At 42.4% G+C, this 14,145-nt stretch overlaps 1 protein-coding gene across 2 annotated transcripts in view; it reads right to left on the bottom strand.

Annotated features, from left to right (window-relative positions):
- Positions 1-14,145, bottom strand: part of ASPH (aspartate beta-hydroxylase) — a 207,742-nt gene that overhangs the window by 108,562 nt on the left and 85,035 nt on the right. For both annotated transcript variants that reach the window (XM_082859064.1, XM_082859063.1), the window contains one exon: positions 9,363-9,407. In XM_082859064.1, coding sequence (XP_082715190.1) covers positions 9,363-9,407 — 45 coding nt within the window. The remainder of the gene's footprint in view (positions 1-9,362; positions 9,408-14,145) is intronic.

Consider the following 14,145-nt stretch of genomic DNA (forward strand, 5'->3'; position numbering starts at 1 on the left):
GGTATACCTACTATGTATCAGATACTGTGCTAAAAAATGGGGATAGGAAAATAAATGACTCATTCTTTGTTCTTGAATAGCCCACAGTAGAGTAAGAGAGACAAAATGACTGCACCATGTGGCAGAGCCCAGCTAGTCGCTCTCCTATGTCCAAGTGGACTACTTCCCCAGGCCACTGCATCTAGACGGGGCCCATGGCCAGTTTCACCAGTAGAATGCTGACACAAAAGTGATGTCTGCCACTTCCAGGCCAGGCCCTACGTCTCCTGTGGCATCCTCCACGCTCTCTTTGTTCATCAGTTAGCACAGTGCAGGGGATCTGCAGAAAACTCCAAAGCCAAAAGGAACAGTGGACAGGTGGTTGTATGGGTCAGAGCCCACACCTCCCACCCAGAAAGAGAACCCTTTGCTGGGATAAACCACTGTCCTTCGGGGGCTGTCTGTTAAGTTACTAGACCATGATCAATAGACAGTATAATGTAAATGTAGTTTTCAAAATGAAAGCACAGCACAGGGAGCTCTAGGAACACGAGAATGAGGCCCCTAAGTGATGGTGAGGGGGGCAGGGAGGGAGGGAATTCCTAGAGGAGAGGCAACTGGAGACTCATCCCAAAAGATAAGCAGGATTTACCTGGGGTGGGGGAAAATGTGACAGAATACTGCATTGCATGTACCAATTTAAAGGGTACAGTGGAATAGAGAAGGTACTGGACCGGTAAGGAAAGTGGGTTTTCACCTAAAAGCAATGTAGAGCCATTCAAATACTCCCAGCAATACTCCAGACATGATCAGATTTGCAGCTGTAAAGTCCCCAGTGGAGAACAGTCTGGAAGAGTTGGGAGCTAGAAAAGGCAGAAAGGCCAGTTAACTGGTCTGCAGCAGTTCCCCATGGTAGGAATGAGAAACGCAAGGTTTGGCGCAGAAAAGAGGAAGCAGATCAAAGAGCGCGCGGAAGCATCAAAGGAACTTTCTGACCAACTAGACAAGTGGTAGAATATGGAGGATGAGAGGTCATCAAGGAATGAAGGATTTCCAGGTTTCTGGACTAGATAACCAGGTGAATGGTGGCATCAGAAATGGAGAAACAGGCTACAGGAGAATGGGGACGAGCAGATGTACAGAGAACAGGCTGGGCTCGAACTGTATATGGGACATCAAGGAGGTGAAGTCCACAGGCTGGTGGATATTGAGTTCTAGCAAGTTCAAGGCTAGAGGTGTGTGCTTGAGGGTAGCTGAAGCCATGGAATGGATGAGATCCGATTGAAAGATAGGCCAGAACCCTGAGGCGCCAGCACACAAGGAAGCAGTATTGGGGGCACACTCATCGGCTGGGAAAGGTGGTGATGGAGACTACAGCACGATGATTCCTTCTAAAGAGGTGTCCTCAGCTCCAGCTGATGGCTGCCATGTGGGAGAGTAAAGCACCGTGTTCTCAGAGCTTCCGATTCCTTTTTCCCTTCTCCCGGGTCTTCAGGTACCGCTGCAGCGCCTGCTGTGTGAGCTCGCGGACGCGCATCTGGCCCTCCTTGCAGGGCACCACGGTGCCGGTCCTGCCGAGGCGCACGGTCACTTTCATCCTGGCCCCCGGCGACCGGGCCGGGCTGGGCCGAACAGGTGTCTGGGCCGGCGGGCGCGGGCAGGCACAGAGACCCCGGGGCGCCCTCCGGGCCGGGGGCTTGCAGCAGAGCCCCTTGGCCCCGGGCAGGCAGGAATCGGAGAGGAGGCGGCAGCGGGGAGGGCGACCCCCCAGGTGGCGGGGGGCCGGGGACGCCGAGGTTTAGGGCTCCGGCCCCGGCCCTGGCGGTGGCGCGCGGGGCTGCAGTTAGGAGGAAACTTTTGCGCCGGATCCCAACTCCTCCGCTGTGCGCCTCGCTCTGGGCTCCCGCCTACTTTTTCTTTTTCAACACTGTTTAACATTATAAGGAAAATCTTACTAAAAAGAACAGGATCTTAATCTTCTAAAAACTGTCATACAACCATTAAAAAAAAATCACTTTTGCATATTCAATTATTCTGAACGCAATCATATTCCAGCTACTGCGCTAATCTGCCTACTGGCCAGTTCTTGTTGGCAAAGCTAATCTCCATCCAGGCCTGTGTGCCCTCCCGAGTTCCTTGTCACACTGGCATCTGTTCACCCCCCAAGACCCAGACCTGGGGCTCCGCTTCTCCCTGACCCAGTCTTCACTAAGTCACATGGTCCCCGTCCTCTCTCTCCAATAGCGCTTCCCCAGGTCAGGTCTTATCACAACATCACCTGGACTATTACTCCTTAGTTACCTAACTGCCCTCCACCAGCTTGTGGCTGCCCTCCAATGGCTTCCGCCTTCCACCTGGTGCCCACCAGAGCACTCTAGACTCTAGGCCATGAATGACCTCAGCCAGCAGGCATTTCAGCCTCTCTGACCCTCAGTCTCCTTGTCTGCAAGCAGGGTAATAACACCCATGTGCTGGGAAAACTCGACTCCCTAACTCAGCACTTAGCAGAGTAAGTGCAGTCAGGAAAAGTGGTCTGCTTCGCCTGAAAGTCTTTTTCTAAGAGTTTCTTCTGGGCATATTGGAAGAGAAAACAACACTTTCTAGAACCCCAGAAGCTTCGTCCCTATGTGTCTAGTTCTTTTCTGCCCACAGAATGAAGATCAGAAGAGAACCTTCTGTACCTTATGCTGCCTTCCAGCTGCTCCTTGGTCCTCTCAACCAGGCTGAAGTTAATATCCCCACCGTGTGATGGTCAACAGAGGATCAGAGGGTACAGGGGAGGGGAGTGGCCGCACCAGGGAATTATCAGAACTTCTAGGTGCCGGACAAAAACCTACACAGGATGGATGCAGGGGCTATTTCATTTTCATTCTGCTCCCAAAAATGTAGCATAATAGTAAATGTTAAACAAAATAAATAAACATTACCTACTAGAAATAGGTTAAGAAAGAGGTTGAAGGTACACCTTTGTGATTTTAGTCATCAAAAATGCTATAATATTCTAAAATACCAGTAAGTATAAAATGAACCAATTTTGTTATGTAACAAAACAAAAAATAATATACTTCAAAATAAGGACAATGTAGAGAAGAATTCTGCATTTTATTGCACTCAAATAACATTCAACAGAAGATGATTACATTATTTTTAGAAAATCCATTGATGCTGCCCAGCTTGGCATATATCTGTAAAGACAAGGCTCATTCATTGAGATATTTGGAATTAGAAAGTATCTGAAGTTGACCACAGCATAAGGAATCTTCAATGTCCAGAGTTCTAGAGATGATTATATACAAAAATCCAGCAAAATTTATTCTACGCATTTATCAGTTCTATGTCACTCCTAAGTTTCCCTAAAAAAATATGGCTTTATAAAAAGTAGTCTTCTATAATTCACAATACGGGGTAAGAGCTTTAAGAGATTCTGAGTAGCAACCCTGTATTACCCAGATCACAGCTTTAGAAAATTATTGCTTCTTTACTAACATATCACTTTGGGTTTCACTACACTACGGTTCAGCATAGCTTACTACATTGTACCGATGACCTCTAATGAGAAAAATATAAAATCTCTTTGATTTTGACCCTAAAAGCAGAAAAAAATGCCACTTTATCTTAAAACAATGTGAACATGATCAAGAGCTCCCCGGACACACAAATGAAACCACTTCTTAGAGTTTTTTTTTTATAGCTCAGGGCCCTTTCAAAATGAGGGTGTAGCTACCTTTTTTTTTCTAACAAATGAGTATTTTCATCACGGCGGCTATTTCTGAGCCACAAATTACTCACACTAAAAATAGAAGAAACGCTTCAGCGTGGAAAGGAAAGGGCTCAAACACTGTCAAACAGCAGCGGGCCTCTGGCCTGTGAGCACTTTTCACACAGCCTACATCACCCAGCCAGAGGCCCTGTGGACTTTTATACACGGAGCAGGCTTCGGCGTTGTACGGGCGTTACTTAACCAGCCAAAGGCAGAACAACCTTTACGTTATGCACCAGTAATTGATAAGAGACTTTCTAAAATTTACACAGATACTCACGGGACTACAGCTATTCTACAATCACTCCGAGGTGTGGAAAAGCATTTTTGCATGATATAACATGCAAAAACATGCGTCCTAACAATAACGTTCCCCCCTTATTTTGAAAAATAAATTAACCATGATAATTTAAACTTTTATTGAAATTTAAAATTTTTCTAATTAACAAGCTAAAAGCTACAGGAATCTCAAATGTTGAGTTTTACCCTGAATACTCGAAGCTAATGTAGCAATTTTTTATAAAGGTATTGCTGCAGATACATACAACGCAAATCTTCACAGCTAATAATGACCCCATCAGTGTCTTTAAGCCACTCTTAGTGGTTTTAAATCATGTTTCACACAGTGTATATAAGTCAGCCCAACACAGTTAGTGTTAATTATGGATAAGAGATATTAAAATCCTGCCATGACAATTGCTGCTACATCATCAATACGATTATTAACTATTGTCTGAAAAACACATAAATGCAGGTAAGACTAAAAGCTGTGTCACAAAACGAAAAAGAAAAGAAATCCAATGGATCCACTACGGCTATCACAAAAGGATGCAGGAATGTAACATCACATGTGATTTTTGTTTCTAAAAAAAAAATACACTAAAATGCCAGTGGACTATGGTTCATTCAAAACATCTTTAGTGTTCATTCCCAAAGATCTTGGTCTGCTCAGAAATTACTTCACAAGATCTATCCCAGCCATCTTTTGCAGCGTATGGGTAAACTGGTCCTCCTGTGGTGGTAGGGGCAGTCTTTCTGAAGCTTTAAGTATCTGCAAAGATAAGGGGAAATCTAAATTAAAGGACCAACTAGACATAGACTGCGAAACTGCTTCATTTTTACTCTACTTTTAAAAAACCCAGCAACAGAAGTAAATGCTTTTTTTTTTTTTTGTATTGTTGTTGTTTTTAACAGCAACAGGGTAACAGAATGATTCACTACCTAGAGTAGTCCCTGGGGGCCCTACTACTATGAAAGTAGTTCCTACTGCTTTCATTGCAAAGCTAATGAAAATTAGAGGTTCTCTAGAGCATCTGAGAATTACAACTGAATTTAAAAATGTCAGTCTTTTGCGAAATACAAATTAAATTAAATTTCTCCCATCAATGTTTTCACTGTATTAAAAAGAAATGCAATAGAGGGGGGGGAAAATCTAGTATGGCATTTGAAACGCAAATATAGGAAGGATTTTCAAGGGGCAAGAGGATACTGAAGTTGCAGTTAAAATATATTACTTTAATAATCTTATATCAATTTTAATGTTATTGAAGATATAAGTGGTTGGTAAAAAACGTATACACTATTTTAAAAGAAGTAAAATTCATTCCTGTCCAACTTTCAACAAATATTTTCTTATTCCGAGCCCTAGTGTCTGATTTATTTTACTACCACAGCACTGGATCCATGTTACAATTAGAGTAAAAAAGGCATTTGTGCACATAAAGGCCCAGGCAAATTCCCATATAATTTCTAAAGCTGGATAGTGACCCTCCCTCCCTCCCTCCCTCCCTCCCTCCCTCCCTCCCTTCCCTATGTATCTGTCTACATGTGTGCACACGTGTGTGTGTAACCAGAACTTTTTATGTAAGCAGAATTATTTGGTGCTAATGAGAAGTAACTGGAAATTATATGTATACTTTTGTACATCCAACAGAAATGAATGTTTGTCTACCAAACGACATGTATAAGAATATTCACAGCCGCTTTCTTCATAACAGCCCCAAACTAGAAATAGTCCCTGCAGCCATAAACATAGAATGGAATTTTAAATGGAATATTACAGTAAATAGCAGTGATAAAACCAATAACTATAAATATCAAACTGGATGAAACTCACAGTCATAATGATGAGCAACAGAAACCAGTCACAAAAAACAGTGTATGTATATGTGTGTGTGTTTACTTGCGGTTCTATTCAATCAAATTCAAAGACGGGCAGATCAATCTATGATGACACAGGTCAGAACAGTAGTTATCATTTGTGGGCGCGTTACTGGGGGAGGGGAGAGGGAGAGACCTCCAGGGGCTGGAAGAACTCTGCGTAGTGGGTACAAGAATGTATCACACGTACAAGTCCATCAAACTGTACCCTCAACATGTGAGCACCTCCCTGTGTGTAAATTACACCTCAACAGAAAGAGTTTTAAAAGATGGGTTTGACCTTAGGTTCTCTTAGAATTTAACCGTTAGCTGGATTGGGAGGAATAAGCATTTCTGTAACCTGTGCAAGCAAAAATCCTGGAGACCATGGGAACTTATTCAAAGAATAACAAGGCAAACATCGTAAAAGCTCAGTTACAATTCTGAATGACTCAAATTATGCCCCTACATATTTGAAGAAGTCTCCACTCAGAAGTAGTCCACCAAGTTGCAAACCCAGCGTCTCCAAATTCAGGCCAGTGGTCTCTGCTACCCTCTGTTCCTCCCGCCTTCTGTATCTCCATTAAGGTTCCATCATTCATCCATTCAAGCCAGAAGCACAGGAATCAAGCTCGACTCTTCCCCCTCAACCAGCCCCTCTCCCACCAAATTACCTCCACCGCCAGGGTCCATGAAATCCGTCCCTGCTCTGCATCCCTGCCACCAGTTCCAGGTCCCACCACTTCTGCTTAGATGAACACATCTGCCCCCTAACTGGTCTCCACCTCCTCACAGGACCTCCTCTGTTCAAATCTGGATCTGATCACACGACTCCCCGCCTTGGAATTTTTCTGCTGCTTCCCTGCACTTTCAGGCCCACGTTCAAATTCGCAAACATCGTTTACGGGATCCTCCGAGAAGCGCCGCCTGCCTGTCCACACTGTCTACTTACACCTGTACCTGGCACACCACCTTGGACTTTGTGCTGCACGCACTTGCCGTGCCCACCCCCGACGTGCCAGCTCCTTCACTTCCAGCAGCTCCTCAAGGCTCCGCTCCAGCACGACCACACGTGGGAGGCCTTGCCTCACGCTTATACTCCGGGCCCCAAAGTCGGGTTAGTTCCCCCTCCTCTGGGTGCTGCCCTGTGTACCACTCTGAGAAGTTAATGACGCCGTATTGGTTGCTATCCCCAGCTGTACACCCACAGGATGGGATTATCACAGCGGTAAGTATGTTACTATGAACTTTAATACGCAATATTAAGATTGTATAACCTAGTCGTAGAAAGATCGGGGAAGGCAAAGTAATCATCAGTTAGATTCCGAGGGCCAGGAAAAACCGATACCCAGCATTTTGCAGAGGGCCTCGGTTTGCGTTTTCCACTGAATAAGGAATTTTAAAGATTGAAAGGTAGTAAGGAAATGGGTCCCACGATTGTTTCCTCAGTTCCTGCATCACATAATTCAACACTGTTGCAAAAGCAGTCACCTTATTGTACAAAATAGAGACCGATGTATGAATATTATTCTTTTGTAAGATTGAATAATTTAAAAAATGTAATATAAAGTAAGACTAAGAACAGGAAATAAGCAAACACAGTGCAATCGTTACAAATAATTATTGCTGACTCTCCGCCTCACATCCTCTTTGGTAAAGGTCAAACTACAGCTGTGCAGTGCATCACTCAAATTTTTATGACACCAGAATGTAAGACAAATGCATTACAACTGACAGGTTACAACTCCTTGATCAGGGCTCTCAGAATTTAGCTTCTCTTGATCCAGCTCAGAGATCAGGCTAATTAATTACTAAACAACAAGAGCCACGGCCACCATTTACTGGGAGCTCATTGTGTGTCAGGAAACATGCATATGAATCCAATCTTCATTTTTATTTACTTCAGCTGTTACACATCTCATCAAAAAAGGCACCTTATTCCAGCCCCCCAACCACTTAGTATTTTGTATTTATGTTCCAAGGAAATTCTTGGACTTCATTTATAAGACACCAAAGTAGAAGCACAGAACTTTTTGGTCAGAAAATATTATTACGTTTCCTACCTTCATTCAAGTCAGGTAAATATTAAAAAATATCAACTATAACTAGAAAAAAGTCAGTGTTGCAGAAACTCGTTATTTTTAGGAATACTTAGAAAACAATTTTCTTGAGAGGAATGGACAGTGATCAAAATGCAAATTCAGTAACCTGCCCTGCATCCTCAGGTTAGAAAGAAGGCACTCTGTGAAACACTGCTCAACAACAAAGAGGAAATTACAGAAGCAGGGCAGAAACATCAACCTTCCCTGCTCTGTGCGTCTTTCCTAAACACAAAATATACTCATATGCCCAGCAGTCATCTTGTAAAAGATCAATTTCTCCATGGATTTGTTTTCTCACTCATATCACAATACCAACAATGCAGCTCCTTTAGTATTCGTATATATTTTAAATGTACAACACACCACAACTATCAAAATCTGAAACATCCCAACTGTTAAATAAGCAAATACGAGCTGTGGTGTAACTAAAAACACTCTGATTAGAAAAGGTTTTTTTCCTCTTGAAATTTAGTATTTCACTAAATTTTGGAAGGCACAATTATTTCTACCAAAATCAGTAATACGAATGTACATCATTGCTACAGAATTCACATTAAGCATCATGTGAAAAACGTGAGTAAAAATTGAACCAATAAAGGACACAGAAAGAAAACAAATGGAAATAAAACAGAGAGACAAGAAGAAATACAAAAATCCTCTCCTAATGAAACATTTTTTTCCCACTTTGAAAGCAGGAGGTTTCTATGTTAATTTCCGATTGCAGGTATGGTTAATGTCATCTCTGAAACGCATCAGAAAGCACAGGCCTTGGTTGAACTCATTGGTGATGAGTTTAAACTCACTGATGATGAAAGGGACATATGGGGGAAGGGAGGAAAAAGCAGAGGGACCGGTGTAACACAGTGGGCTGGCAGGAAGGACTGCCTGGGTCACGCAGGGCACAAGGGTGCTCTCAGGAAGACGGGGTGGGGGGGAGGAGGGCCAATGTCACTAATTTAAACACTATTAAACTTTTATCTGAAGGCAAGTCTGATTCCACATCCTCCATCAGATAGCCTGTCAATCAGAACAAAAGGAAAAAAAAAAAAGCCTAGCTTCCACTACTAGCACCATCTATAATGGAAGCCTACCTAACTTCCACTACTAGCACCATCTATAATGGCAACAATCATACAGTACTGTGATCATGAGTACTCCTCAAAGTCTAGCTCAACAAATATGTACTAGACTCAGTCTGATGTCTATTTCCCATTACTTTGGCTCAACTGACGAAAACACGGAACAGTTTCTTTTTAAATTTAGGTATAATTAATCCTCCTCTCTCAGGAATTCTACTCTTCATAGAATTATTCCAACTAGTGTATCAGCAGCATCTTTTAAACAAAAAAGGAAAAAGCGATACATCTGACAAAATGCCATACCTGGTGGTACTTCTCGCTGTTCCTCCGCATGGGGCACGTGCACCTCTAAAATAAATAAATCATAAAACACTGCATTACAGATTGCTGACCAGTATTTAAAATACAGACCACTGATCTTTAAGTTACAGTGATCATTTTTACAGACTTTTTTGGGTGTTCAACTGCAATTATCATAAAACATTAGGTTTTTCCACCATCCCAACACAGAAAAATTAGCTATAACTTCGTAAAATGTTGTATACTTCTCAACTGTCCTGAACTACAGGCTTTAAAACATTATCTGCCTAACTGACCGACCTCAAAACTCAGTCTGGCAAAGGAGATATGAACTAAAACCTAAGTTTTCACCACAATTTTGCATCAGACTTGATAAGAAAGCTGAAGAAAGACATTTAAAGCATCTCGTTTCTTCTTAATGGCACAAAAAGTCAAATTGAAACCGAATCTTAAAAATATATCACTATCTTTAATAAACTTATTTTTGAAAAATAATACTCAAGGTTAACATATTCTAAAAGTAGCCAGAAATGTGGATATGAAGGTTAACATCTAGTCTTTTTCCTTGGCTACTTCAACCTACTTACAACTAAAGAAACTGTAAGCCTCACCACTCAACAGTATAATGATATACTGACTTGATTCACTCTATAAAATTACATCACATATTTACATCTTCATCCCAACCAACCCCTGTAACATTACTGTAATCGAGAGGTATGATTGTATCTGCTTTCCCTTTGCTCAAGATTTTTAACAGGCTTTGGTCAAAAGGAGGAATTTTTATTAGCATTTTCTAAAACTCAAAATATTTATGCAGCTATTTTAATCATTCTTCTTCTTGCATTACTTTGCTTCTAATTTTAAGAATGATACATGCTCAAAACAGTTGGAAATATTTTAGATAAAAGTAAAAAGGAAACAGAAAACTATCACACATATTCTCCCTGACCCCTGTTAAGCTTCCTGAAGAGTTCCTTCTCCTAGTGGCAGCACCATGAATGTTCACTAGCTTTCGGTGTTGTGACTGGCTTGTTCATGGTTTGCCTATTTATTTGGTTCTTAATAATCTAGAGACATGTTAGCACTTTACCAACTTGAACAATATTTTTCTCAGAACTTCTTTTACTTTTGTCATTTTAGGTATATTTGAAAAACTTGTATGCATCGTAAAGTATTAACCACATCCGTTGTTATTTTCATCCCTGATGTTATACTAAGAGAGACATTATTACTGTGATAAATTTTCATCCAAATTTGTTCTGAGAAAAATGTACATTTAACAAACTTATCTGAAATGTATTTTGGTAATGATATAACAAGATTTTTTAAAAGAAATAATTCGTTATATTAGCACAACCTGAAAGTATTGCCTATTGATAGAGCCTACTTTGTCTTACTCCAGGACTTTGTAAACCCACTTCAGTATGGCTTTGACCCCCATCAATCTACTCAAATAGCTTTTGCTGAGATCACCGACATTCTCCACATTGCCAAATGCGATCGATGCTTTGCAAGTCCTGAAATTCCAATGGCAGTAGCACAGAACACACTCTCCCTTCCTTCTGCTCTTTCCCACCCTTCCCTGCTGGTTTTCTCACTGGCTATGCATGCTCCCTCAAACATCACAATGTTGGGATTCCTTAGAGCTCAGTTCTGGAACTGCTGGTCTACTCCCTCTGCACTCACCTCCAAAATGATGTATTTCCATGGAATTGGCACCATCTCCATGGGGATGGCTCCAAGCATTCACACCCATCTCAGATCTCACCCATCGGGCTCAGATTGGCATATCCGACTCCCTGCTTGATGCCTCCACCTGGGTATCTCACCCATCGGGCTCAGATTGGCATATCCGACGCCCTACTTGACGCCTCTACCTGGGTATCTCACCCATCAAGCTCAGATTGGCATATCCGACTCCTTACTTGACACCTCCACCTGGGCATCTCACCCATTGGGCTCAGATTGGCATATCCGACTCCCTACTTGTCGCCTCCACCTGGGTATCTCACCCATCGAGCTCAGATTGGCATATCCGACTCCCTACTTGATGCCTCCACCTGGGTATCTCACGTAATTCCTGAACATAAAATACCTAATATGGAATCTTTGATTTTCTTCCCTAAACCAGGAAAGAAAATCATTTCTTCTCAGTAAACAGCTCTAACACCCAACAGTTATTCAAAGCAAACCAAAGGCCCCTTTATTCCTCTTTACTTCACCACCATCAGGAAGTTCCATCAGTTGTAATTCTAAAACACATTTCAACTTTAAAACTTGCCCCTCCATTTCCACTTCATGGTCTTCCTCCAGGCCACCATGATCCCTTCTCTGGATTAGGACTCAATAATTTCCTAACAGGGTGGTCCCTGCTTCCCTTCTTGCTCCATCCAATCCATTCTCTAAGAGTACAAGTAATCTTTCAAAACATAAATCAGATTATGTCATATCTCACAAGTATTTCCATAGATTCTCACTGTACTCAGAAAAAAATCCAAATTCCTTACTAGGTCCCCCAAGGCTCCAAATGATCTGTCCCATCTCTTTACTGCTTAAGCCAATTCAAATTCAGTTTTCTGTTACCTGCAGCAGAAAGTAACCTTACTGACACAGAAGGGTTTAAGCACAGGACTGACATAGCCAGATGTGTACTTCTGAAGAGCTCATCCTAGCGACACTGTGAAAGATGGATTTGAAGGCGACAAGCGTGGAGTTAAGAAGACTAGCTAGCAGGCTACAGCCATTGTCCAGGAAGCTGATGAGGGGCTGAACTAGATTACCAGAGCTTCAGAGGAAAGAATAAATTTGAGAAATGTTTAAGGAGACTATTCAACAGGACTTGGGATTAGCTATAGAGAGAGGGGGAGAGGACACAACACCCACATTTCTGGTTTGGGAACCCGAGGACTTATGGATGCAACCAGCCAAGATGGGGGAAGACAAGGGAAGAGAAGTTTGGTGGGCGAGTGACGATGACAAGTCTCCTCTCGCTGTGCACTCAAGTGCCGCAGGAACACAGAAACTGCGGGCTGGGCCAGAGGCGCACAGTCCAGAGCCCCGCTGCCCAGCAGAAGGAGCTCCCTGAGCAGCCTCTCTTACGCCCTCTACTGGCTGATCAAAAGGCTTAGGAAAAAACTGTATTTTTTTTTTCAGTTCATCCCTAATGATTTTTTTTAACATTTTTATTGGAGTATAATTTCTTTACAATGGTGTGTTAGTTCCTGCTTTAAAAATAAAGTGAATCATCTATACATATACATATATCCCCATATCCCCTCCCTCTTCTGTCTCCCTCCCACCCTCCCTATCCCACCCCTCTAGGTGGTCACAAAGCACTGGGCTGATCTCCCTGTGCTATGCGGCTGCTTCCCACTAGCTATCTATTTTACATTTGGTAGTGTATATATGTCCATGCCGCTCTCACTTCGTCCCAGCTTATCCTTCCCCCTCCCCGTGTCATCAAGTCCATTCTCTACATCTGCATCTTTATTCCTGTCCTGCTCCTAGGTTCTTCAGAACCTTTTTTTTTTTAGATTCCATAAATATGTGTTAGCATACGATATTTGTTTTCCTCTTTCTGACTTACTTCACTCCGTATGACAGACTCTAGGTCCATCCACCTCACTACAAATAACTCAATTTCGTTTCTTTTTATGGCTGAGTAATATTCCATTGTATATATGTGCCACATCTTCTTTATCCATTCATCTGTTGATGGACACTTAGGTTGCTTCCATGTCCTGGCTATCGTAAACAGAGCTGCAGTGAACATTGTGGTACGTGACTCTTTTTGAATTATGGTTTTCTCAGGGTATATGCCCAGTAGTAGGATTGCTGGGTCGTATGGTAGTTCTACTTAGTTTTTTAAGGAACCTCCATAGTGTTCTCCATAGTGGATGTATCAATTTACATTCCCACCAACAGTGCAAGAAGGATCCCTTTTTTTTTTGCGGTACGCGGGCCTCTCACTGTTGTGGCCTCTCCCGTTGCGGAGCACAGGCTCCGGACACGCAGGCTCAGCGGCCATGGCTCACGGGCCCAGCCACTCCACGGCATGTGGGATCTTCCCGGACTGGAGCACGAACCCGTGTCCCCTGCATCAGCAGGCGGACTCTCAACCACTGCGCCACCAGGGAAGCCCTATTGTTTGTAGATTTTTTGATGATGGCCATTCTAACTGGTGTGAGGTGATACCTCATTGTAGTTTTGATTTGCATTTCTCTAATGATTAGTGATGTTGAGCATCCTTTCATGTGTTTGTTGGCAATCTGTATATTTCCTTTGGAGAAATATTTGTTTAGGTCTTCTACCCATTTTTGGATTGGGTTGTTTGTTTTTTTGATATTGAGCTGCATGAGCTGCTTATGTATTTGCGGGATTAATCCTTTGTCAGTTGCTTCATTTGCAAATATTTTCTCCCATTCACAGGGTTGTCTTTTTGTCTCGTTTATGGCTTCCTTAGCTGTGCAAAAGTCTTTAAGTTTCATTTGGTCCCATTTGTTTATTTTTGTTTTTAGTTCCATTTCTCTAGGAGGTGGGTCAAAAAGGATCTTGCTGTGATTTATGTCATAGAGTATTCTGCCTATATTTTCCTCTAAGAGTTTTATAGTGTCTGGCCTTACATTTAGGTCTTTAATCCATTTTGAGTTTATTTTTGTGTATGGTGTTAGGGAGTGTTTTAATTTCATTCTTTTTTTTTTTTTTTGTGGTACGCGGGCCTCTCACTGTTGTGGCCTCTCCCGTTGCGGAGCACAGGCTCTGGACATGCAGGCTCAGCAGCCAT

The sequence above is a fragment of the Leucopleurus acutus genome, assembly GCF_964270905.1.
Source record: "Leucopleurus acutus genome assembly, chromosome: 17".
NCBI classification, from domain to species: Eukaryota; Metazoa; Chordata; class Mammalia; order Artiodactyla; family Delphinidae; genus Leucopleurus; species Leucopleurus acutus.